Below are 24,095 nucleotides of genomic sequence, written 5' to 3' on the forward strand. Positions count from 1 at the left end.
AGCTGGGCTGTAATTGGCCCAGCTTGTGCATGGGATCACTGTGGCCATTCACAGCTAGACACAATGGATGACATGAAAGGAAGCCATCCATTGTATACAACTGTCATGTGACCTGCTGTGATTGGTACAGGCAACAGGGCCGGTACACAGATCTGTCATTGGCCGTGTCTGAGGTACGCGGCCTGTGACAGGTCGTGCCGCAGCGCAGCCCTGTGGGCATGCGCAATGCTCGTTCCGGAAAGGATGCCATATGGCGTCCATCTGGAGGGACGAACTGTTCACCCAGCCGCCATCTGGCTATAGGCCGGGCGGCAACTGGTTAATCACAAATGAAAAACAGATTTCAGAGTTACAGTTTAAAATGGATCTTTAGGCTAGGTTCACATCTGTCCGGGTGGTGCCGCTGCGGATCCGCACAAAAATCCGTGCAGCAGCACCACCCACACAGAGGAATGCGGACCCGTGGACAGGTGCCATTAATTCTAATAACACGCCGCCCACACTGGAAATCCCAACCGTACTGGGAACTGAGGTTCCCATGGGGGCTGCTTTCTCAGAAGAAGTGCAGGGACTTCCCTGCGTGTTCTAGGGCACGGGAGTCCATTCAAATGAATGGGCTCTTGTGCCCGCACAAAACACGGCCCGCAGGAACGCACATATGTGAACCAGGGCTTAGGCTCGGTTCATATATGCATTTTGCGTTTGATGCTTTCCCCAGTGCTTTTTGCAGTTTATTTTGCCTTTTTCTACACGTGTATTTAACGCACTTTTGATGCATTTTTACCACGTTTTGTTCAGCTCTTTTTTTAATTATTACAGTGGATTTTTTTTTCTTGCTGGGCAGAATAAAAATGCAAAATGCAAAACGTGACAAAGACGTGGCAAAAACGCCCTACCATGTATTTCAGCAGCTTCTCCATAGAACTCTATCGTAGCAAAAATGCTGCTTTAGGGGCCGGTTCACACTATAGAAACACAGTCCAGATGTGTTCCGGATGCATTTCTGCATGCGTGCTTTTGACACGTTCCAGTGAGTTTTCATGCATTCCAGTTCATTTTTTCACCTCTTTTTCTTCAATTTAAATAGGGATATGTGCGTTTTGGTGCGTTCTAGAGCTTTTACTGCATTCCAGTAGTTCTGTGCAGGAAAAATGCAGCCTGTTCTACTTTTTTTTTCTGTAACTGGAACTGCAAGCACTGATGTGAACTATGACATTGACAACCATATAACCTACTTTCTGTGCATTTTGGATGCAGAAAAAATGCAACTGAAAAGCCCTTAGGGGCAGTTCACACTACAAGAATGCACTCCGGATCAGGGGCGGACTGACTACTCATGGGGCCCCCGAGCAATAGGGGATCATAGGGCCCCTGTGTCCTCGCCAACACCCAAAAAAGCCTATGAAAAAGCCAATGAAAGGTACCAGGGGCATCTCATGGGGCCCCCTACTGACCCCGGGCCCTCGGGCAGTGCCCGAGTGCTCTAATGGTCAGTCCGTCCCTGCTCCGGATACATTCCGGATATGTTGTTGCTTACAGTTCACACCACACTCTATTCCGATTTTCCGGTTTTCGATGCAGTTTGCATTTTCCAGCACGGTTCTGTGCTGCCTGTTCTACTTTTCTTTTTTGGCACCGGAAACTGACTAGAACTGACTGCAATAGTGTGAACTAGGGCCATTGGAGTGCAGGAAACACAAGTGCATGCATTTTTGATGCAGAAAAAATGCCCACTGAACTGCATCTACTGTGAACTAGCCCTTAAAAAGGTCCCTGACCCTTTCCAAAAACACAGCAGCTCAAAAAAGCATAGATGTGAACATGTCCCATAGAAAACAATGCTAACCACTTCCCACCCGGCCTATAGGAAAATGACGGCTAAGCTGGACTCTTGTCGATCCAGGTGAGCGTCATATGACATCCTCACGCATGCCCACAGGGCCACTCTGTGGCGAGATCTTTCACCGGCTGTGTACCTCGGACACAGCCAATGAGAGATCTGTGTACCGGCCCCGTTGCCAGTTCCATGCGACCTGCTGTGACCAATCACAACAGGTCACATGACGGTTGTATACAACGGATGGCTTCCTTTCATGCCATCCATTGTATACAAGTGTGTCTAGCTGTGAATGGTCATAGTGATCACATGCACAGGCTGGGCCAATCACAGCCCATCTGTGTCAAGTGACTAGCCATGGCCAACCACAGCTAATCACAACAAAAAAAAATGATTTCTTTCAGTTAAATGCTTGCTTATAGCAAAGAAAATGTTTGCTATAAGCAATCAAATTGTGTAAAAAAAAAAATAAAAAATGCTGATCACTTCCCCAAAGTAGCACAATGTAACTATGGTAAGATTATACTACTTTGGTCATAGTGTAATATGAAAAGAAAATCTTAAAAAAATTTAATTACAAATAAAATAAATAAATAATAATAATTTTTAAAATATATATTTTTTTTTCATACTGTCACCAGTCAGTGTCCCTGTTCACCGCCACACCAGTTATGTGATGATGCTGTACTGCACTGGTGACAGTACATAAAAAAAAATTGTGAAAATATTTTTTTTTAATTTCTTCATTTTCCCAAAAAAATTATGACAAAAAAATTACAATTTCAAAAAACTCGCCATGCCTCTTATGAAATACGTTGGACTGTCTATGTTGCAAAAAGGGGTCATTTGGGGGATATCTGTACTGTCCTGACATTTGGGGGGTCTCTGTACTGTTCTGACATTTGGGGGATATCTGTACCGTTCTGACATTTGGGGGATATCTGTACTATTCTGACATTTGGGGGATATCTGTACCGTCCTGACATTTGGGGGATATCTGTACTGTTCTGACATTTGGGGGATATCTGTACTGTTCTGACATTTGGGGAATATCTGTACTGTTCTGACATTTGGGGGATATCTCTACCGTTCTGACATTTTGGGGATATCTGTACTGTTCTGACATTTGGGGGAGATCTGTACTGTCCTGACATTTGGGGGATATCTGTACTGTTCTGACATTTGGGAGATATCTGTACTGTTCTGACATTTGGGGGATATCTGTACTGTTCTGACATTTGGGGGATATCTGTACTGTTCTGACATTTGGGGAATATCTGTACTGTTCTGACATTTGGGGGATATCTCTACCGTTCTGACATTTGGGGGATATCTGTACTGTTCTGACATTTGGGGGAGATCTGTACTGTCCTGACATTTGGGGGATATCTGTACTGTCCTGACATTTGGGGGATATCTGTACTGTTCTGACATTTGGGGGATATCTGTACTGTTCTGACATTTGGGGATATCTGTACTGTTCTGACATTTGGGGGATATCTGTACTGTTCTGACATTTGGGGGATATCTGTACAGTCCTGACATTTGGGGGATATCTGTACTGTCCTGACATTTGGGGGATATCTGTACTGTCCTGACATTTGGGGGATATCTGTACTGTTCTGACATTTGGGGGGATATCTGTACTGTTCTGACATTTGGGGGATATCTGTACTGTTCTGACATTTGGGGATATCTGTACTGTTCTGACATTTGGGAGATATCTGTACTGTTCTGACATTTGGGGGATATCTGTACTGTTCTGACATTTGGGGATATCTGTACTGTTCTGACATTTGGGGGATATCTGTAATGTTCTGACATTTGGGGGATATCTGTACTGTTCTGACATTTGGGGATATCTGTACCGTCCTGACATTTGGGGGATATCTGTACTGTTCTGACATTTGGGGGATATCTGTACTGTTCTGACATTTGAGGGATATCTGTACTGTTCTGACATTTGGGGGATATCTGTACTGTCCTGACATTTGGGGGATATCTGTGCTGTTCTGACATTTGGAGGGTATCTGTACTGTTCTGACATTTGGGGGATATCTGTACTGTTCTGACATTTGGGGGATATCTGTACCATCCTGACATTTGGGGGATATCTGTACTGTTCTGACATTTGGGGGATATCTGTACTGTTCTGACATTTGGGGGATATCTGTAATGTTCTGACATTTGGGGGATATCTGTACTGTTCTGACATTTGGGGGATAATCTGTACTGTTCTGACATTTGGGGGATAATCTGTACTGTTCTGACATTTTTTGGGCCTGAAGAAATTCGTTTGGCTGTCAGTACTTCAGAATCAGGGGCGGACTGACCATTCGAGCACCTGGGCACTGCCCGAGGGCCCGGGGTCAGTAGGGGGCCCCATGAAATGCCCCTGGTACATTTTTTATAGGCTTTATTGAGTGTGGGCAAGGACACTGGCGCCTCATGATCCCCTATTGCCCAGGGGCCCCATAAGTTGTCAGTCCACCCCTGTTCAGAATTGATCAATTTTCAGATATATCCCATAGTTTGTGAACTCTATAACTTTCCCACAGTGTAAATAATAAATACTGATTTTGGTTATTTTCACCAAAGAAATGTAGCAGAATACATCTCGGCCTAAATTTATGAAGAACAATTATTTGCAAACTTTTAAAACAGAAACAAAGAAAAATGTGGTTTTATTTAATTTTCGTCTTTTTGTGTTAATTTATAAAAAAAAATAAAAACCCCGGCGGTGATTAAATACCACCAAAAGAAAGCTCTAGTTGTGCGAACAAAATGATAAAAATTTAGTTTGGGTACAGTGTTGCATGACTGCACAATTGTCATTCAAAGTGTGAGAGAGCTGAAACCTGAAAATCGTCCTGGGCAGGAAGGGGGTAAAAGTGCCCGGTATGGAAGTGGTGAAATGGACTGTAGTGTGTTTCTGCAAAATGCACTAAAAACCACATTTTTTATGTGAATGGAGCCGAAATGGCAGACATTCTATTTTGGTCAGCTCTCAAACTCAGTGTCTCGTGTGCGTCAAAGCATTAAAAAGTATACTTGCTCTTAAAATCCCAATATCATTTTGTTCAAACATCTTGAAGTTCAAGTATCCTTCTGTTGCTCCTCAATTGATTCTTTTTGGTCTGATGAAAAGATCCCAATTAAACTCTCCAAAGTGTTTTATTGCACAAAACCTTTCAGACAATCTTTAAATCATTGCATGTGTTATTTTATAAAAAGCCATTATAAAGTAGAAGTAGAGGTGGAAAAAAAACACTTGTGGGTATAACCAACCTTTTTTTTGCATATTAATGTCTTCGGGCTCTTTCACACGGGTTGTCCGTATGTCCTTTTTTCATCTGTCCATTTACAGATGAAAACCGGACACCCATGTATTTTTATGGACTAGAGGATGTAAATGGATGATCATCTGTTTACATCCGTTATTGTCCACATCTGTTAACATCCCTTTTTTTTTGGACAGAAGAAATCCCTCTTTTTCTTCCATAAAAAAAACAAAAAACAGATGTAAAAAATGGATGGAAACGGACAAAAAACGGATGGGTACAGAAGAAAAACAAATGAAAATGGATGTAAAACGGATGTCAAAGGATGAAAACGAATGAAAAACAGATGTAAACGAATGAAAACAAATGTAAAACAGATGTAAGCTGAAGAAAATGGATGAAAACGGATGTAAAAGTGATGCAACTGGATGAAGCGGATGAAAACGGATGAAAAACAGGTGAAAAAACTAATGAAAATGGATGAAAAATGGATGTAAATGGATAAAAACTGATTTAAATAGGTGAAAACAAATGAAAATGGATGTAAATTAGATGTAAACGGATGAAAACGAAAGAAAAACGCATGAAAAAAATGCTGAAAACGTAAGTACAACTGATGTACATGGATGAAAACATATGTAAAATGGTTGAAAATGGATGAAAACGGACGTAAAATTGATGTAAATGGAAGGAAACGGATGAAAACGGATGAAAACAGATGTAAAACGGATGGAAAAATGGATGAGAATGGATGTAAAACTGATGTAAATGGATGAAACGGATGAAAATAGATGAAAATGGATGTAAAATGGATGTAAACGGATGAAAATGGATGTAAAACTGATGTAAATTGATGAAAACTGGATGTAGTCAGATGAAAAACAGAACTAAACTAATGAAAATGGATGTAAAACAGATGTAAGAGGATGAAAACATAAAAAATGGATTTAAACGGACAAAAATGGATGAAAATGAAGGTAAAACTGATGTATATGAATGAAAACAGATGTAAAATAGATGAAAACAAATATAAAACTGATGTAAATGGATGAAAAAATTGATGAAAAACGGATGTAAACGGATGAAAAACAGATCTAAATGAATGAAAATGGATGTAAAACAGATGTAAGAGGATGAAAATATAAAAACAGATGTAAAAGGACAAAAATGGATGAAAATGAAGGTGAAACTGATGTATATGGATGAAAACTGATGAAAATGGATGAAAAACAAATGTAAACTGATGTAAACAGATGACAATGGATGAAAATGGATGTAAAACTGATGTGAACTCATCTGTTTTTTCTTTGAAAAAATGTGACCGAATAGATGGAAAAAAATGGAATGACCCTTAGGGCTGAGACGTGGCAGAGGTGTTTTCTATGTCTGCATATTTTGTGCTAACAATGTCTCTTTTTTTCAATCTCAGAGTACTGGGAGGTATGCAAGGGGTGGTTGGAAATCACTGGTTGGATGTCACTGGTTGGATGTCACTGATTGAACATCACTGCTTGGATGTCACTGGTTAGATGTCACTGGTTAGATGTCACTGGTTGGACGTTACCGCTTGGATGTCACTGGTTGGACATCACTGGTTAGACATCACTGCTTGGATGTCACTGATTGAACATCACTTGATGGACATCACTGCTTGGATTTCACTGGTTAGATGTCAGTGGTTGGACGTTACCGCTTGGATGTCACTGGTTGGACATCACTGGTTGGATGTGACTGGTTGGACGTGACTGGTTGGACGTGACTGGTTGGACGTGACTGGTTGGATGTGACTGGTTGGACGTGACTGGTTGGACGTGACTGGTTGGACGTGACTGGTTGGATGTGACTGGTTGGACGTGACTGGTTGGACATCACTGGTTGGACGTCACTGGTTGGATGTCATTGGTTGGATGTCACTGGTCGATGTCATTGGTTGGACACCACTGATTGGACGTCACTGGTTGGATGTGACTGGTTGTACGTCACTGGTTGGACATCACTAATTGGACTTCACTGGTTGGATGTCACTGGTAGGGAGTTCCATAGGATGGGAGAAGCTCGGGAGAAGTCCTGGATGCGAGCATGGGAGGAGGTGACAGGAGACTAGAGAGCAGAAGGTCTTGGGAGGATAGAAGAGAGCGGTTTGGTTGATATTTTGAGACCAGGTTGGTGATGTAGCTGGGGGCAGAGTTGTGGATGGCTTTGTAAGTTGTTGTAATTTTAATTTTATTTGTTTGGCGAGTGGAAGCCAGTGGAGGGATTGGCAGAGAGGGGTGGAGGACACTGAGTGGAGGCCAGTGAAAGGATTGGCAGAGAGGGATGGAGGACACTGAGTGGAAGCCAGTGGAGGGATTGGCAGAGAGGGGTGGAGGACACTGAATGGAGGCCAGTGGAGGGATTGGCAGAGAGGGATGGAGGATACTGAGTGGAGACCAGTGGAGGGATTGGCAGAGAGGGGTGGAGGACACTGAATGAAGGTCAGTGGAGGGATTGGCAGAGAGGGATGGAGGATACTGAGTGGAGACCAGTGAAGGGATTGTCAGAGAGGGGTGGAGGACACTGAGTGGAGGTCAGTGGAGGGATTGGCAGAGAGGGCTAGCAGACACTGAACGGTTGGTAAGGTGGATGAGCCTGTCAGCAGTATTCATGATGGACTAGAGGGGGGATAGCCTATGTAAAGGTAAGCCAATGAGGGGGGAGTTCCAGTAGTCGAGGCGAGAGATGAACAGGGAGTGAATTAGGAGCTTTGTGGTATCATTGGTTAAAAAAAACTCTACTTACTGTTGAGCTACAGTACCTTGAGCTAAACAACACCCAAAAATTACAGCACATAAAATACATTAAAGAGCCAGCAACATGATTTTTTTTAGGTTTTCAAACACTTTAACAGACCAAAATGGACCAAACAAGGAAAGTTGTTAAGGTTTACATACATTTTAAGACTGATATTGGTCAATGTCCATAGCAATTTACCAAATGCCTCTAGATTCTAAAAGAAAATTTTCTATTTTTTTCCAAATTCTATGAGCCAAATGTCTATATGAACTCATATTTATAAAGATGAAGAAATGGATTTAGACCAGAACCGGATCTAGCCTATCTGATCTGGGGGTGCAGTAAAAAAAGTCAGGGGGCAGAATGTCAACACTGTGTGTGTCACTGAGAATCTGTCACAGTGTTACAACCTGGGAAACACTAGTGTGTATTAGGCTGGCACAGAACCTGTCCCACCCTTACATCTAGGTCTCTATCAGAATGCCTTTTTACATCAGGCTCCCTATCAGAGTTCCTCCTTACACCAGGGTTCCAATCAGAGTGCTCCCTTACATCACAGTCTCCATTAAAGTGTCCCCTTACATCAGGTGTCCCATCAGAGTCTCCCTTACATCAATTGTCCCCAACAGAGTGCCCCCTTACATCAACTGTCTGCATCAGGCTGACTCATGGATCAGTGGATGCCCTCTCAGAGACCTGGGGGGGGGGGGCACAGCTAAAATCTGGGGGGGGGCACAGCTAAAATCTGGGTAGGCACAGCCCACCCCAGCACCCCCCCTAGATCCGGCCCTGATTTAGACTATCTTTGTGTCATGTATGGCTTGCCTAATTTATACTCAGTTTATTGAGTTTCACTGGTTTCAGTTTACTGGGACTCGTACTGTAACTTTTTGGGTGGTTAAAGCGCCCTTTGACAGAAATATCAGTGGAATCCACAGTGGCTATTTTTGGAACTGAATCATGAACTTGTCCACTTTTGATTTTAATTGTTGAAGAACTTGACAATCTTTCTCCAATATTTCCGGATAACAGAACAGTGTTTGACTTGTAATTTTGTAGACCTTCTACCCTAACTTCCTCCAGAATCTCCTCGCCCATGCCAACTTTGTTTAAAGGATCTCTCTTCATGGGACGATCATTTATGGCTTTCATCGTCTTGTCAGTTTTCTTGTAACTCTTTTTAGCCAGGTAGACTTCATCTTTCATCTTTTTGAGCTGTGCCTCCTTGACTTCTTCCGGGAGGTTGAGTGGAGCCAGCTTAATTGGCCGCCTCTGGAGATGAATGTCCGAGTTCTGGGTTTCCACCAAGGAAGATGGTTTCAAAGGCTCAAACTTTCTGCTGACCTTCTCGCTTGACACCAGCTCATTCCTAGCAGAAATCTTTGATGGGTTAGACTGAAGAGATTCAAGACTCGGATATTTCCGGTCTTTAGTTAGTGCGGGAGGTAAGGATGTTACGCTGGAATTTTTACCCAGATTAGCCACGTAGTTGTTACGGACTGCCACTTCCTCATCCCCAGACCCACGTACTTCTAGTTTAGGTGAGAGCTGAAAAGAAATAGAAAGTTCAAATATTAATTGTTCTGTATTGTTTAAGTGACTTTTATACATGGCTTTCCATCTCTGGAGAAATAAACTTTTAAGGAATCTGTCAAGAAAAAAGAATGAGTAACTATTTTTGATATTACTTTGAAACTTACTGTATAATAATAATTGGGTAATATGTGCGTCATATAATGACTGTCACACTTAAGACTTGATAACGGTTACATCATGAAACGATTACATGCCTTACCCAAACTGGTCAATACCTGCCAGACCAGGAAAGTATTCTTCATTGCAGTCAAAGGAGAAACAGAGAGCAAATGTTTGTTTGGCCAAGACCATATGAATAATTGAATATTTTAACCACTTCCCGATGGCAGGGCGGTGGTACTCCAGGGGAGGGTTGCCGTTCATAAACGGCACCCGCCATTTCTAGCTGTGCGTGCTCCTTGGGAGCACGCAGCACCGCGACCCGGTGCCCGCTGTGTCCTCCGGACACAGTGAAACACCAATCGTCGGACGGGACCTCTGTACGAGGTCCCGATCATGTGATCACTGATTGGCCAATCAGTGATCACATGCAAAGTAGTAAGCAAGATGTCACTTCTGACATCATTGCTTACTACGTGTGAAATCTGCGAATGATCACAGAGGTCACATGGTACAAGGCTATTCACAACAGCCTTGTACCATGGTGACAAGCTGTGACCAATCACAGCTCACTCAGTAGTTCTCAATGGCTGCAAGAATGCAGACAGAGAGAAAGAGAAATGATTGCTTTTACAACCTATATGGGTGTAAAAGCAATCAGTGTAAAAAAAAAAAAAATCTTCATCACCCCCCAAAAGTAGTACAGGGTCACCATGGTGACCCTGTACTACTAGGGTGACAGTATGTAAAAAAAAAAAATAATAAAATAAAAAATAATATAAAAATGTAAAATAAAATGTTTAAAAATTATAATTTTTGGTTATAAACTAATTTGGCTTATTTTATTTTTTTACTAAAAAGATAATGGAATACATTTTGGCCAAGATTTATGATGAAATATTATTTATTTGCAAAATTTTATAAGAAAAACACTTTTTTTCAAACGTTTTGGACATTTTTATTTACACAGCAAAAAAAATAAAAATCCCAGCGGTGAATAAATATCACCAAAATAAAGTTTTATCTGTCTCAAAAAAATGGTAAAAAATTCATATGGGTACAGTGTTGCATGACAGCGCAATTGTCATTCAAAGTGTGATAGCGCTGAAAGCTGAAAATTGCCCTGGTCAGGAAGGGGGTAAAAGTGTCCGGACTGGAAGTGGTTAAAGAATACTTTTCTTGATACTTTTTCTTTTTAATCCACGTGAAATGAATTCTATAATGATAATTGGGTCACATATGTGGCATATGATGACTGTCACACTTTAGAGTTGATAATGGTCCATAGCCCATATGAATAATTACTATGAGTAACTATCATTGTTGGTTTATTAAATTACAGTCAGTGGGGCAAATTATATATCATGGTTAGACATGGGCATGGTTCTTTCATCCAGGTTTCATCCAAGGTACCTTTGAGTATACTTCCTCCACAGGGGCGGACTGACAACTCATGGGGCCCCCGGCAATAGGGGATCATGGGGCCAGTGTGTCCTTGCCCAAACTCAAAAAAGCCTATGAAAAAGGTACCAGGGGCATCTCATGGGGCCCCCTACTGACCCCGGGCCCTCAGGCAGTGCCCGAGTTTCCAAATGGTCAGTCTGCCCCTGTTCCTCCATTATATATAATAGTAAAGTAGTGCAAATAGAGTGGCTACATAGTTATATAGTTGGTAAGGTTGAAAAAAGACAATGGTCCATCCAGTTCGATGTCTGTGTGTGTTCATGTCACTACCATTTTTCCACATCCTCATCATTACCGCTCAGACAGGAAAGAATCCCTTACGCAGTTTACTATTGAAATTATTGTAATCCAATACATCAGTGGTTCATAGTGAACTCGGTGTATAGCTATTCACCCTGAGGTCATCACAGAGGACAAGGGGGCACTCTTTATGTCTAGAGGAAAAGAAATGTAATCTCCAAACCAGGGGTGGACTGACAACTCATGGGGCCCCCGGGCAATAGGGGATCATGGGCCCCCTGTGTCTTTACTCAAACTCAAAAAAGCCTATGAAAAAGGTACCAGGGGCATCTCATGGGGCCCCCTACTGAACTCGGGCCCTCGGGAAGTGCCCGAGTTTCCAAATGATCAGTCCACCCCTGCTCCAAACACAGAAAGGTTTCTTCACAGTAAGAGCTGTGAAAATGTGGAATATACTTCCTCAAGAGTTGGTTCTGGTCAGCTCAGTGGATTGCTTCAAAAAAGTCCTGGATTCTTTCTTGGATACACAGAATATAACTGGATACTAACATTTATAGGTAAAGTTGATCCCGGGAATATCCGATTGCCTCTTAGGGGATCAGGAAGGAATTATTTTCCCCTGCAGGAGCAAATTGGATCATGTTTTTTTTTGCCTTCCTCTGAATCAACTGTAGGTATGGGATTATAACTTTTTTTTTTTTTTTAATGATTGAACTGGATGGACTTTTGTCTTTTTTCAACCAGACTAACTATGTGACTATGTAACTTCATTGTGTGGCCACGATACTTTTTTAGAGACCTAAGATTAAATAGTTTCCTCCCAATGAGTCACCATTTAAAGATTTGTATATTGTGATCATATCCCCTCTTAAGCATCTCCTCTCCAGGGAGAATCAGTTTTTATGTTTGTAGTCGTTCCTCCTAACTTAGGTCCTCCGGGCCCCTTATTAGCTTTGTTGCCCTTCTCTGGACTCTCTCCAGTTCCAGCACATCCTTCCAGAGGACTGCTGACCAGAAATGGACACCATACTTAAGATGGGGCCATACCATAGTTTTGTAAAGTGGAAGAATTATAATTTTATCTCTTGAGAATATATCATATTTAATGCACGATAGTCTGCTGGCCTTGCTTGATGCAGCTTGGCATTGTATGCTATTGCTGAATTTGTCACCTACTAGGACCTCCAGATCCTTTTCCAACCTTGATTTTTTTTCCCCAGAGGTTCTCCCTTTAGCATGTAACGTGAATGCATATTTTGAGCTCCCAACTGTATTACATTTTTTAATATTAAATCCCATTTGCCATATAGCTGCCCACCCCTTAATTATAATTAGGACCTCTTGTAAAGTTTCTATATCCCATTCTAAAGTTATTGACCTGCATAGCTTTGTATCTTCAGCAAACACTGAGAATCTTTATAATTTATGAACAGAATTGGTCCTAGGACAGAGCCCACTCACAACTCCAGACCATTCAGAAAATATGCCATTAACCACCACCTCCTGGATGTGCTTCTGCAACCTGTTTTCTAACCAGGTACCTACAATACCATGAATGCCAAAAGACTTTAATTTGTAAATGAATTGTTGCCTTAGCAAATGGCTTAGCAGAATCTAGATACACTATGTCCATGGGCCATCCTTTATCCAAATTAGAGGTTGATATTACTTTTAAAAAGATACACATACAGTTTCCCCTTCTCCTAGGGGTGAGTCCACAATGTCATATGCCTTGGAGGCTCTTGTCTTTCAGTGTGGACATAGCTGAAGGCAGACATATTGATGTGCTACAATGTGTGGCAATAAGATAAAATCAATTTATATCCCTTTAAAAATGTTGAGCCCGCATAGGGCTCCCCACTTAATTCTTGGCAGGACCCCTACTCTATCACTGGGATTGAGGTGAAAGGAAAGCTAGGCTGGTGGAGCAGGAGACAGGCTCAGCGGTGTCCCCCTCAAAATGCTACATTCTGGAAGAAGAATAGACTCCCTCAAGAGTTGGTTCTGGACAGCTCAGTGGATTGCTTCAAAAAACGCCTGGATTCTTTCTTAGATACACAGAATATAAATGGATATAACATTTATAAGTATAGTTGATCCAGGGAATATCCGATTGCCTCTCGGGGGATCAGGAAGGAATTTTTTTCCCAGCAGGAGCAAATTGGATCATGCTTTGCTGGGTTTTGCATGGCAGGACCCCTACTCTATCACTGGGAGTGAGGTGAAAGGAAAACTAGGCTGGTGGAGCAGGACACAGGCTCAGCAGTGTCCCCCTGAGAATGCTACATTCGGGAAGAAGAATACGGTGTCATGGAAAAGAGTCTCTCACAGCAAGAGAACCTCAATTGTATCGTGTAACTGTGCAAGGTGAACAGGTCATTTCTAAATACGGAGTGTAGCCTTAATGTTTATTTCACATTACCACGGCCCCACCTGGTCCTGGGCATTAGTGAGCGCATTCACAGAAGACTCCCCACATGTAGGGCAAGTTGGCCCTACATGTGGCCCTAACGTTGTTACTTCAGTCCCCAGCTTCTGAAGTTTTGGGGGTGTTTCCCCTTAAATGCCCTTAAATCCCCTTAAATGCCCCTGTGGATGCCGTATATGTGTGGGATGATTCGGTTACACCTGGTGGGTTACGTTGCATGTACAGACAGTTGCAATAGAATGTACAAAACCATGTGACATGAAGTAGTGTTATATTTTTGGAAACATATGCCAATTCGATGTACACCATTTATATTAAATTGTTTTGTGATTTACTACAGATTTCACCTCCAATACACCCCTGGTAAAGCAGTGTTAATAGACTGAGAATTGCGTTGGAGCAAGCCATCCCGGTTAGATCACAAGGCCAGCAGTTGATGTGCTGTAACCAGTACATAGAGTAGCAGTTTTGCAATATAAAAGATACATGATACAGCAACTGGAACCAATACAAATGGGGAAGCCCAATATGTGGGGGGTTGCTTGTGACTGTTGTACCTACCATGTATACGTAGGACAACAGAGCCCCATACACAAAACAAGGAAGAGAAATAAAAGCAAGTCTGGCAAGCTTTTAACATTAATGACCCCCTTTATTTTTCTTTATAGCAGTTTTGGTGATTTTGTGGCCAATCATGCACATGGCAAGAGTGCCCCATGCATATCATGGCAATAGATGAAAGATAATAAGAGATATATGGGTGATTTGAGCACCTTGATAACTTGTAAAGGCACAATGTTTGTATTTGTTTTTTACAGTTTTATTCATTGGGATGTTAAAATGTTGGTATTTTGTTTATTTCATTGTTTTCATTAATATCATTAGAGATGAGCGAATTATTCAAAAATTCGATTCGGCTGATTCGCCGAATTCGCGGAATAAATTCGATTCGAGGCGAATATATTCGCTGCGAATTTAACTTATAAAAAGGGTGTTTCTAGGCTTCAGAGAGCCTTTATATTAGTGCAGAACACTGTACCTTTAATTTAAATGCCCTTGGAGTCTGCTGGGGAAGAGAACTAATACTGTCAGTCAGTATGACATGCAGATGAGTGCCGTCGATCTTAGAATCACCGCACACTTCACTCATTTGGGCAGTCACGGGGCCAAAACCAGAGTGTGGAGCCACAGTGTGGCGGTGGAGGCAGCAGCAATGGGAGGCCATACAGCACCCTATGACAAAATGGAACCCACCAGCAGTGTGAGGAGACCTGAAAGTGGCACATGGCAGAGTGTGGCGATGGAGACAGCAGCAATGGGAGGCCGTACAGGGACCCATGACACACTCTGGACCTGGCAGCAGCATGAGGAGGCGGTACAGGGGCCCATGACAGATTACGGGCCTGGCAGCAGCAGTGGGCGGGCGGTGGATGCAGCAGTATTCGGAAGCCAAACACAGGCCTCGGTTAAAAAGCGGAAGCCGTCAGCAGCGTGAGCAGACGACAGAGGCACATGGCGCAGGGTGGTGGTGGAGGCAGCAGTATTCGGAAGCCAAACACAGGCCTAGGTTAAAAAGCGGAAGCCGTCAGCAGCGTGAGCAGACGACAGAGACACATGGCGCAGGGTGGCGGTGGATGCAGCAGTATTCGGAAGCCAAACACAGGCCTCGGTTAAAAAGCGGAAGCCGTCAGCAGCGTGAGCAGACGACAGAGGCACATGGCGCAGGGTGGCGGTGGAGGCAGCAGCAATGGAAGGCCATACAGCACCCTATCACAAAATGGAACCCACCAACAGTGTAAGGAGACCTGAAAGTGGCACATGGCAGAGTCTGGCGATGAAGTCAGCAGCAATGGGAGGCCGTACAGGGACCCATGACACACTCTGGACCTGGCAGCAGCAAGAGGAGGCGGTACAGGGGCCCATGGCAGAGTGGCGAAGCGTAAGCAGCTTAAATTGAAGGCCATACAGAGGCCTATGTTAAAAATAATAACATGTTTGGGGCATGAATCATGGCGGATTTAGTCAGTTGTGTCAGGAACTGGTGGTTTGAAATCCAGACTAATCCACGCCTGATTCATTTTCACAAACATGAGTCTCTCCACACTTTGGGTGGACAGTCGTGTCCTCCGCGGAGTTACAATACCTCCTGCCACACTAAACACGCGCTCCAATGCCACGCTACTGGCCGGGCATGACAGCCTTTCAAGGGCAAATTCAGCTAGTTGGGGCCAAAGGTCAAGTTTCGTTGCCCAGTAGTCAAGGGGATTGTCTACCTCGGTTGGCAGGGTGCTGTCCAAGTAGGCCCGAGCCTGTTGTTTGAGGTCCTGCTCCAGGTCCACCTGATGCTGCTGCTGCTGCGGCTGGTTAGTAGTTTCCTCACTGCGCTGGTGAAGAAAGCTACTCATCATCGACTGCAGACTGAGGCAGCCGCTGCTGGTGGAGCTGCCACTGCTCCTACCACCCCACCCCTCCCCTGCTGCCATGGCAGCGGAACGCGAGCGCACAGGGCCCACAGTGTCTGAGGATGGACGTTGGCGCAGAAAGGCAGAGACCAACTGACTACATAGGTGGTTTTTATAGTACTTTATTTTGGCCTCCCTCTCAGCAGGTGTGAAAAAGGCCACCATTTTTGAACGGTAGCGAGGGTCCAACAAGGTGGACAGCCATAAGTCATCCCTCTGTCTGATGGTTATTATTCGGCTGTCGCTACGCAAGCAACCGAGCATGCTATGGGCCATTTGTGCCAAGGAATGCGAGGGACTCCCTGCCTCCATCTCCACAGCATACTGCCACGGTGCGTCTGGGTCCTCTGTCTCCTCTTCCTCCTCTACCAGATGCTCCTGCTCCTCCACTCCTGTCCGCTGAGTGGAAAAACCACCCATTTCACTCAATAATTCCTGAGCACCAATGTCCTCCTCTACCTCCTCCTCTTCTTCCTGTCCTGCCCCCACAGGGGTCATGTGGCGTTGAGATCTGTGCGCCACGTCTACCGCACCCTGACCAGCCATTGTTAACAGCATTTGTTCCAGGACGTGCAACAGAGGAATGACGTCATTCATCCCATAGTCCTGCCGACTCACGAATAGCGTGGCCTCCTCAAAGGGCCTGAGCAAGCGGCAGGTGTCACGCATGAGCTGCCAATGGCTGACATCTAAGTTACACAGGGGAGTACCTTTATCCGCTTGTAACATCAGGAAATCGGTGATGGCCTTTCGCTGTTCGTAAAGGCGGTCTAACATATGTAGGGTTGAATTCCACCTTGTTGCAACGTCGCAGATCAGGCGATGCTGTGGAATTCCGTTCTGCCGCTGCAGCTCAAGGAGGGTGTGCTTTGCGGTGTAGGAATGGCTGAAATGCATGCAAAGTTTACGTGACATTTTAAGGATGTCTTGCAGTGGGATGGTGGATTTTAGGAACCGCTTGACAACCAGATTGAACACGTGAGCCATGCATGGCGCATGGCACAACCTTCCTTGACGCAGAGCAGACACCATGTTCTTTCCGTTGTCGGTCAACATGGTTCCGATTTTCAGTTTGCGCGGAGACAGCCATCTGTCGATTTCTCTGTTCATTACACTCAGAAGTTCCTCCCCTGTGTGACTACGTTCGCCAAGGCATACCAGGTGCAGCACAGCGTGACACCGTTGCGCCCTGCACATGTGATATGCCGGTCGGGTAATGGGACTTGGCACGGGGGTGGCGGCTGAGGACACGGCGGAAGAAGAGGTGGTAGAGGCGGACATCTTTGCTGGACCAAGGACGTGCAAACGTGGAGGCAAAAGCGGCGTGACCTGTCCAAGTTGCTGGTGCGGCTGTGACGGCACCACGTTCACCCAGTGGGCCGTAAATGACATGTACTGTCCCTGACCGTAGTTACAGCTCCACACGTCGGCGCTGCCGTGCACTTTGGCAGAGACCGACATGCTCAAAGACTGGCCCACCATCTCTTCTACATGTGAATGCAGGGCTGGCACTGCCTTTTTGGCAAAGAAATGCCGGCTTGGCACTCTCCACCGCGGCTCGGCACAAGCCATCATTTCTCGGAAAGGTGCTGAGTCCACCACTTGGAAAGGGAGGGACTGCAGCACCAGCAACTTGGACAGGAGGACGTTCAGCTTCTGCACCGTCGGGTGCGTGCTCGCAAACTGTTGTCTCTTGGAAACGGATTCCAAGAAAGACTGCTGACGGAATCCGTGAAGAGGAGTAGCAGGAGAAGGAGCATCTGAACGAGCGGAAGATGCCAACGAGCGACAACTCCCCTCAGCAGAGGTGTTGGAGCCTTGGCTGGCTGATAGAGGGCGATTGACGTCGGGTGACGGAGCAAGTAACGGAGCGGGTGATGGAGCGGGGGCTGGGGCAGGCAGAACCGCCGTATCTTTATCACGGTTTTCCCAGGCCACCGAATGGCGATGCTGCATATGCTGACGCAACGCTGTAGTCCCAACATGGGCCCCCTGGCCACGCTTGACTTTCTGGCCACATAGTCGACATACGGCTACTTTTACTTCCTCGGGCGGCTTGACGAAAAATTGCCACACCGCCGAGTAGGAAACTTTGCCCCCGCTACTCCTCACTGGCTGACTGCTACTTCCTCCGTGCACACCGGCACCACTACTGGCCGTGGTGGTAGGCTGCAGTGGAGCTGGTGCTCTACTCCGTGGCCGTTTGCCTCCACTGACACTGCTGCGACCCTGCTGCCTCCTGGGCAACCCACCGACTGTTTTGTTCGCTGGCAAGCTGGCACCCTCTTCTCCTGATGATGCGGAAGCAATAGCCTGATGACGACGAGGCTGCCAAGTGCGATCAGCCTCATCATCATCAATTAGGGTCTCCGCGTCACTACTAGCCCCCTCGGCTGCGTGTGGGTCAGGAGACAGACCTGTCTCTAGACCGGCTACCGAGCCACTCTCCTCGCCAGTACTTCTTCGCCTGGCTGCTGAAGAGGCGGATGTCTCCCCCCGTTCCTGACCGCCCTCTGTTAGCTCTTCCTCACTGTACAGTGGGGCTGAGCCCACAGCATGCGATACTTCGCTTGGTGAGGGAACACCAAAGGACAGGGGCAGGTAGAGGACACGTGATTTCAGTGGGCTTGCTCCCGGGCCATGCCAACTAACGGTTGTGTCTGACGTACCCACCGACCGTTGGCTGTAGGTGTCAGAGGTGACCTGGGAAGAGGAAGACGACCGAGTCAACCAATCGATGACGGCAGGGTTGTCGGTGGAGAAACGACCGCTAGATGACACCGAGAGCACTGGCCTCTGGCTGCGACTAGTGCTGCCTCGACCCCTTCCTCTGCTGCCACGTCTGCTCGCTCCTGAAACATTGCCTCCTCTGCCACTCCTCTGCGTGTTGTCTGACATACTCTTTAATTCAATAAGCACCCCAAACATAAAACAGGATTTAACTCTTTGAACGTACAATAGTGGTTGTGAAGCAGAAAGTAACGATTCTGTGTCCCTGAGTAACAATTCTGTGTCCCTGAGTAACAATTCTGTGTCCCTGAGTAACGATTCTGTGTCCCTGAGTAACGATTCTGTGTCCCTCAGTAACAATTCTGTGTCCCTCAGTAACGATTCTGTGTCCCTGAGTAACGATTCTGTGTCCCTGAGTAACGATTCTGTGTCCCTGAGTAACGATTCTGTGTCCCTGAGTAACAATTCTGTGTCCCTGAGTAACGATTCTGTGTCTGTCCCTGAGTAACGATTCTGTGTCCCTGAGTAACAATTCTGTGTCCCTGAGTAACGATTCTGTGTCCCTGAGTAACGATTCTGTGTCCCTGAGTAACGATTCTGTGTCCCTGAGTAACGATTCTGTGTCCCTCAGTAACGATTCTGTGTCCCTGAGTAACAATTCTGTGTCCCTCAGTAACGATTCTGTGTCCCTGAGTAACAATTCTGTGTCCCTGAGTAACAATTCTGTGTCCCTGAGTAACAATTCTGTGTCCCTCAGTAACGATTCTGTGTCCCTCAGTAACAATTCTGTGTCCCTGAGTAACAATTCTGTGTCCCTCAGTAACGATTCTGTGTCCCTCAGTAACGATTCTGTGTCCCTGAGTAACGATTCTGTGTCCCTGAGTAACAATTCTGTGTCCCTGAGTAACGATTCTGTGTCCCTGAGTAACGATTCTGTGTCCCTGAGTAACAATTCTGTGTCTGTCCCTGAGTAACGATTCTGTGTCCCTGAGTAACAATTCTGTGTCCCTGAGTAACAATTCTGTGTCCCTGAGTAACGATTCTGTGTCCCTGAGTAACGATTCTGTGTCCCTGAGTAACGATTCTGTGGCCCTAAAGTCTCTGTGGCCCTAACTCTGTCCCTAATACAGACAGGTCTGTCTCTCTTGAATGACCGGAGGCTAATGGAGAATTCTAAGATGGCCGTGATTTATAGCTCCACCATTACACAGTGCTGGCTGGCTGGCTGCTGATTGGCTAATGCGATCACATGTCATGAATGAATGCATTATGGGTCAGCGCGTCTTGTCTGCGCGCCTTCCCAGAGATCCCCGCTCCGTCGCCACACATGTCGCCGCCATTTTTGGGAAAATTCGATTCGTGCATCCGAAGTTTGCTAATTTTCGGATTCGGCGCGAATCGAATTTTTCCTAATCTTCGAAACGAATTCCACTTCGTCATGTTCGATTCGCTCATCTCTAAATATCATGACAAAGGAGGCTCCTGAAATGGGTTGAAATTTTACCAATGAAAAGTAAAATAAAGTATAATTTATTCTCCAGTAGCAAGACATCCTCATATCTCTCTCTCTCCTCTCTCTATTTCTATCTTTTTTCCCTCTCTCCTTTCTTTCTCTCCCATTCTATTCTTTCTTTTTTCCCTCTTTCTATCTTTCCCCCCTCTAGTGAACTGTTAATGCTTACAGAATGACTGGCTATCAGTTTTCATTGACTTCCTGATCATAGGATATTTTGGATTCATTGTTCACTCCCACCTCTCTCTCTTCCTACCTGTTTTTCCAATCTCTCTTCTCTTCTCTCTCCCTGCTCTATCTCTTCTATATCCTCTCTCTTTCTCTCTATCCATTTTTCTCTCTCCTTTCTCTATCTTTCTCCCCCCTTCAATCTTTTTCTCTTCGTGTATTTCTTTCTATCCCCTCTGTCTCTCCCCATCTTTCTATCTCTTCTATCTCTTTCTATCTCTTGTTCTGCCCTCTCTCATTCTCTCCTCTTTTTTTCCTTTCCCTTCTATCCCTTTTTTTCCCTCCCCCTCGTTTACTATCTCTCTCTCCCTCTCCTTCTCTATATCTGTCCATCCTCTCTCACTACCTCTCCCCCCCTCCCCCCTCCCTCTCTCTCTCTCTCGTTCTACCTCCCTGTTTCTCCCTCTCGCCTTCTCCCTCCCTCCTTCTCCCTCTCTCCTTCTCCCTCTCTCCTTCTCCCCCTCTCCATCTCCTTCTATCCTTCTACTTCTCCCTCTCTCCTTCTCCCTCCCTCCTTCTCCCTATCTCCATCTCCTTCTCCATCTTTCCTTCTTCCCCTATACTTCTCCCTCTCTCTCTATCTGTCTTTCTCTCTCTTGTTGGACTCTCTTTCTCTCTCGTCTCTCTCTCTCTCTCTCTTGTCAGTCTCTCTCTCTCTTGTCAGTCTTTCTCTCTCTCCCTTGTCAGTCTTTCTTTCTCTCCCTTGTCAGTCTCTCTCTCTCTCCCTTTTCAGTCTCTCTCTCTCCCTTGTCAGTCTCTCTCTCTCCCTTGTCAGTCTCTCTCTCTTGTCAGTCTCTCTCTTGTCAGTCTCTCTCTCTCTCTCTCTTCCTTGTTAGTCTCTCCCTTCCTTGCCAGTCTCTCTCTCTCTTCCTTGTCAGCCCCTCTCTCTCTTCCTTGTCAGTCTCTCTCTCTCTCTTCCTTGTCAGTCTCTCTCTCTCTCTTCCTTGTCAGTCTCTCTCTCTCTTCCTTGTCAGCCTCTCCCCCCTTGTCAGTCTCTCTCTCTTTCCCTTGTCAGTCTCTCTCTCTTCTTTGTCAGTCTCTCTCTCCCTTGTCAGTCGCTCTCTCTCCCTTGTCAGTCTCTCTCTTCCTTGTCAATCTCTCTCCCTTGTCAGTCTCTCTCTCTCTCTTGTCAGTCTTTCTCTCTCTCCCTTGTCAGTCTTTCTCTCTCTCCCTTGTCAGTCTTTCTCTCTCTCCCTTGTCAGTCTCTCTCTCACCCTTTTCAGTCTCTCTCTCTCCCTTGTCAGTCTCTCTCTCTCCCTTGTCAGTCTCTCTCTCTCTTGTCAATCTCTCTCTCTTGTCAGTTTCTCTCTTGTCAGTCTCTCTCTCTCTCTTCCGTGTTAGTCTCTCTCTTCCTTGTCAGTCTCTCTCTCTCTCTCTTCCTTGTCAGTCTCTCTCTCTCTTCCTTGTCAGTCTCTCTCTCTCTCTTCCTTGTCAGCCTCTCTCCCCTTGTCAGTCTCTCTCTCTTTTCCTTGTCAGTCTCTCTCTCTTCTTTGTCAGTCTCTCTCTCTCTCTCCCCCTTGTCAGTCGCTCTCTCTCCCTTGTCAGTCTCTCTCTTCCTTGTCAATCTCTCTCTCTCCCTTGTCAGTCTCTCTCTTCCTTGTCAGTCTCTCTCTCTCTCTCTCCCTTGTCAGTCTCTCTCTCCCTTGTCAGTCTCTCTCTTCCTTGTCAGTCTCTCTCCATTGTCAGTCTCTCTCTCTTCCTTGTCAGTCTCTCTCTCTCTCATCAGTCTATCTCTCTCGTCAGTCTCTCTCTTCCTTGTCAGTCTCTCTCTTCCTTGTCAATCTCTCTCTCTCCCTTGTCAGTCTCTCTCTTCCTTGTCAGTCTCTCTCTCTCTCTCTCCCTTGTCAGTCTCTCTCTCCCTTGTCAGTCTCTCTCTTCCTTGTCAGTCTCTCTCCATTGTCAGTCTCTCTCTCTTCCTTGTCAGTCTCTCTCTCTCTCATCAGTCTATCTCTCTCGTCAGTCTCTCTCTTCCTTGTCAATCTCTCTCCCTTGTCAGTCTCTCTCTCTCTCTTGTCAGTCTTTCTCTCTCTCCCTTGTCAGTCTTTCTCTCTCTCCCTTGTCAGTCTTTCTCTCTCTCCCTTGTCAGTCTCTCTCTCACCCTTTTCAGTCTGTCTCTCTCCCTTGTCAGTCTCTCTCTCTCCCTTGTCAGTCTCTCTCTCTCTTGTCAATCTCTCTCTCTTGTCAGTTTCTCTCTTGTCAGTCTCTCTCTCTCTCTTCCGTGTTAGTCTCTCTCTTCCTTGTCAGTCTCTCTCTCTCTCTCTTCCTTGTCAGTCTCTCTCTCTCTTCCTTGTCAGTCTCTCTCTCTCTCTTCCTTGTCAGCCTCTCTCCCCTTGTCAGTCTCTCTCTCTTTTCCTTGTCAGTCTCTCTCTCTTCTTTGTCAGTCTCTCTCTCTCTCTCCCCCTTGTCAGTCGCTCTCTCTCCCTTGTCAGTCTCTCTCTTCCTTGTCAATCTCTCTCTCTCCCTTGTCAGTCTCTCTCTCTTCCTTGTCAGTCTCTCTCTCTCTCTCTCCCTTGTCAGTCTCTCTCTCCCTTGTCAGTCTCTCTCTTCCTTGTCAGTCTCTCTCCATTGTCAGTCTCTCTCTCTTCCTTGTCAGTCTCTCTCTCTCTCATCAGTCTATCTCTCTCGTCAGTCTCTCTCTTCCTTGTCAGTCTCTCTCTCTCCCCCTTTTGTCTCTCTTCCATGAATTCCAATACTTACAGAATGGGACACCATCTGTCTGTGTGACTTCCCGCTCCTCTGATACTTGGTATCCATCTCTGGCTCCCCTCTTCCAGCAGTCGGTTATCATGCTCCTTGGTACATGTCTATGTAAAACTCTGAATGCCAAGTTCCACAACAGACATATCTCCCTCTAAGAGATTAGACAAGGAAGGATTAAGGTCAGTATTTATAGAATCCACTTAGCGAAAGTGGTCAAGATGGAAACCCTGCTGTGTCAACATAAGGGCATGGAGGCTCCATTCATAGAGTTAGCATGTACTTCACCTTGTAGATGTGAGAGCCTCTTTATAATACCCTGCGACATCCAACGTAACACGGAATTATACAAGTGTGACTATTGTATACCTGAAGAAAATATATTCTATATTCTTAGAACAGTGGACTATGATACTGCTATACTGGCCCTAAAAGTGAAATAGACTTGGGAGATATGATCTTGTCCTTTTTAAAAAAACCCAAAAGGGTATAGAGAAACAGTATGTGAACAATTCACTTGCTTATTTGGAAACTGCCAAACTAAAGACGGAAGAACATTGCTGGGTAGCTTGGTTCAATGATATCACTCACTACAAACGTGAACATTTAAATAGTAATGCTGATGCACTTTCCCAATTTCCCCATGACAATCATAAGAGACCTTGATCGGAATTTGGACAAATGTGAGGTTTTCCCCTTCAATGTCTGAAGGTGGGTGGTTTGGAATGGATACACTGACTACGCCATT

At 45.3% G+C, this 24,095-nt stretch overlaps 1 protein-coding gene across 1 annotated transcript; it reads right to left on the bottom strand.

Annotated features, from left to right (window-relative positions):
- Positions 1–7,955: 7,955 nt before the first annotated feature.
- Positions 7,956–23,485, bottom strand: LOC149444345 (uncharacterized). Its single transcript, XM_089654625.1, has 2 exons — positions 23,348–23,485; positions 7,956–9,438 (listed from the first exon to the last, which is right to left on the bottom strand). The coding sequence occupies exons 1-2, from the start codon at positions 23,402–23,404 to the stop codon at positions 8,716–8,718; spliced, it is 780 nt and encodes a 259-aa protein (XP_089510751.1). The 5' UTR covers positions 23,405–23,485; the 3' UTR covers positions 7,956–8,715.
- Between the last annotated feature and the right edge of the window lie 610 nt (positions 23,486–24,095).

The sequence above is a fragment of the Staurois parvus genome, unplaced genomic scaffold (assembly GCF_062004578.1).
Source record: "Staurois parvus isolate SC_StPar_1 unplaced genomic scaffold, SC_StPar_1.0 ptg000783l, whole genome shotgun sequence".
NCBI lineage: Eukaryota > Metazoa > Chordata > Amphibia > Anura > Ranidae > Staurois > Staurois parvus.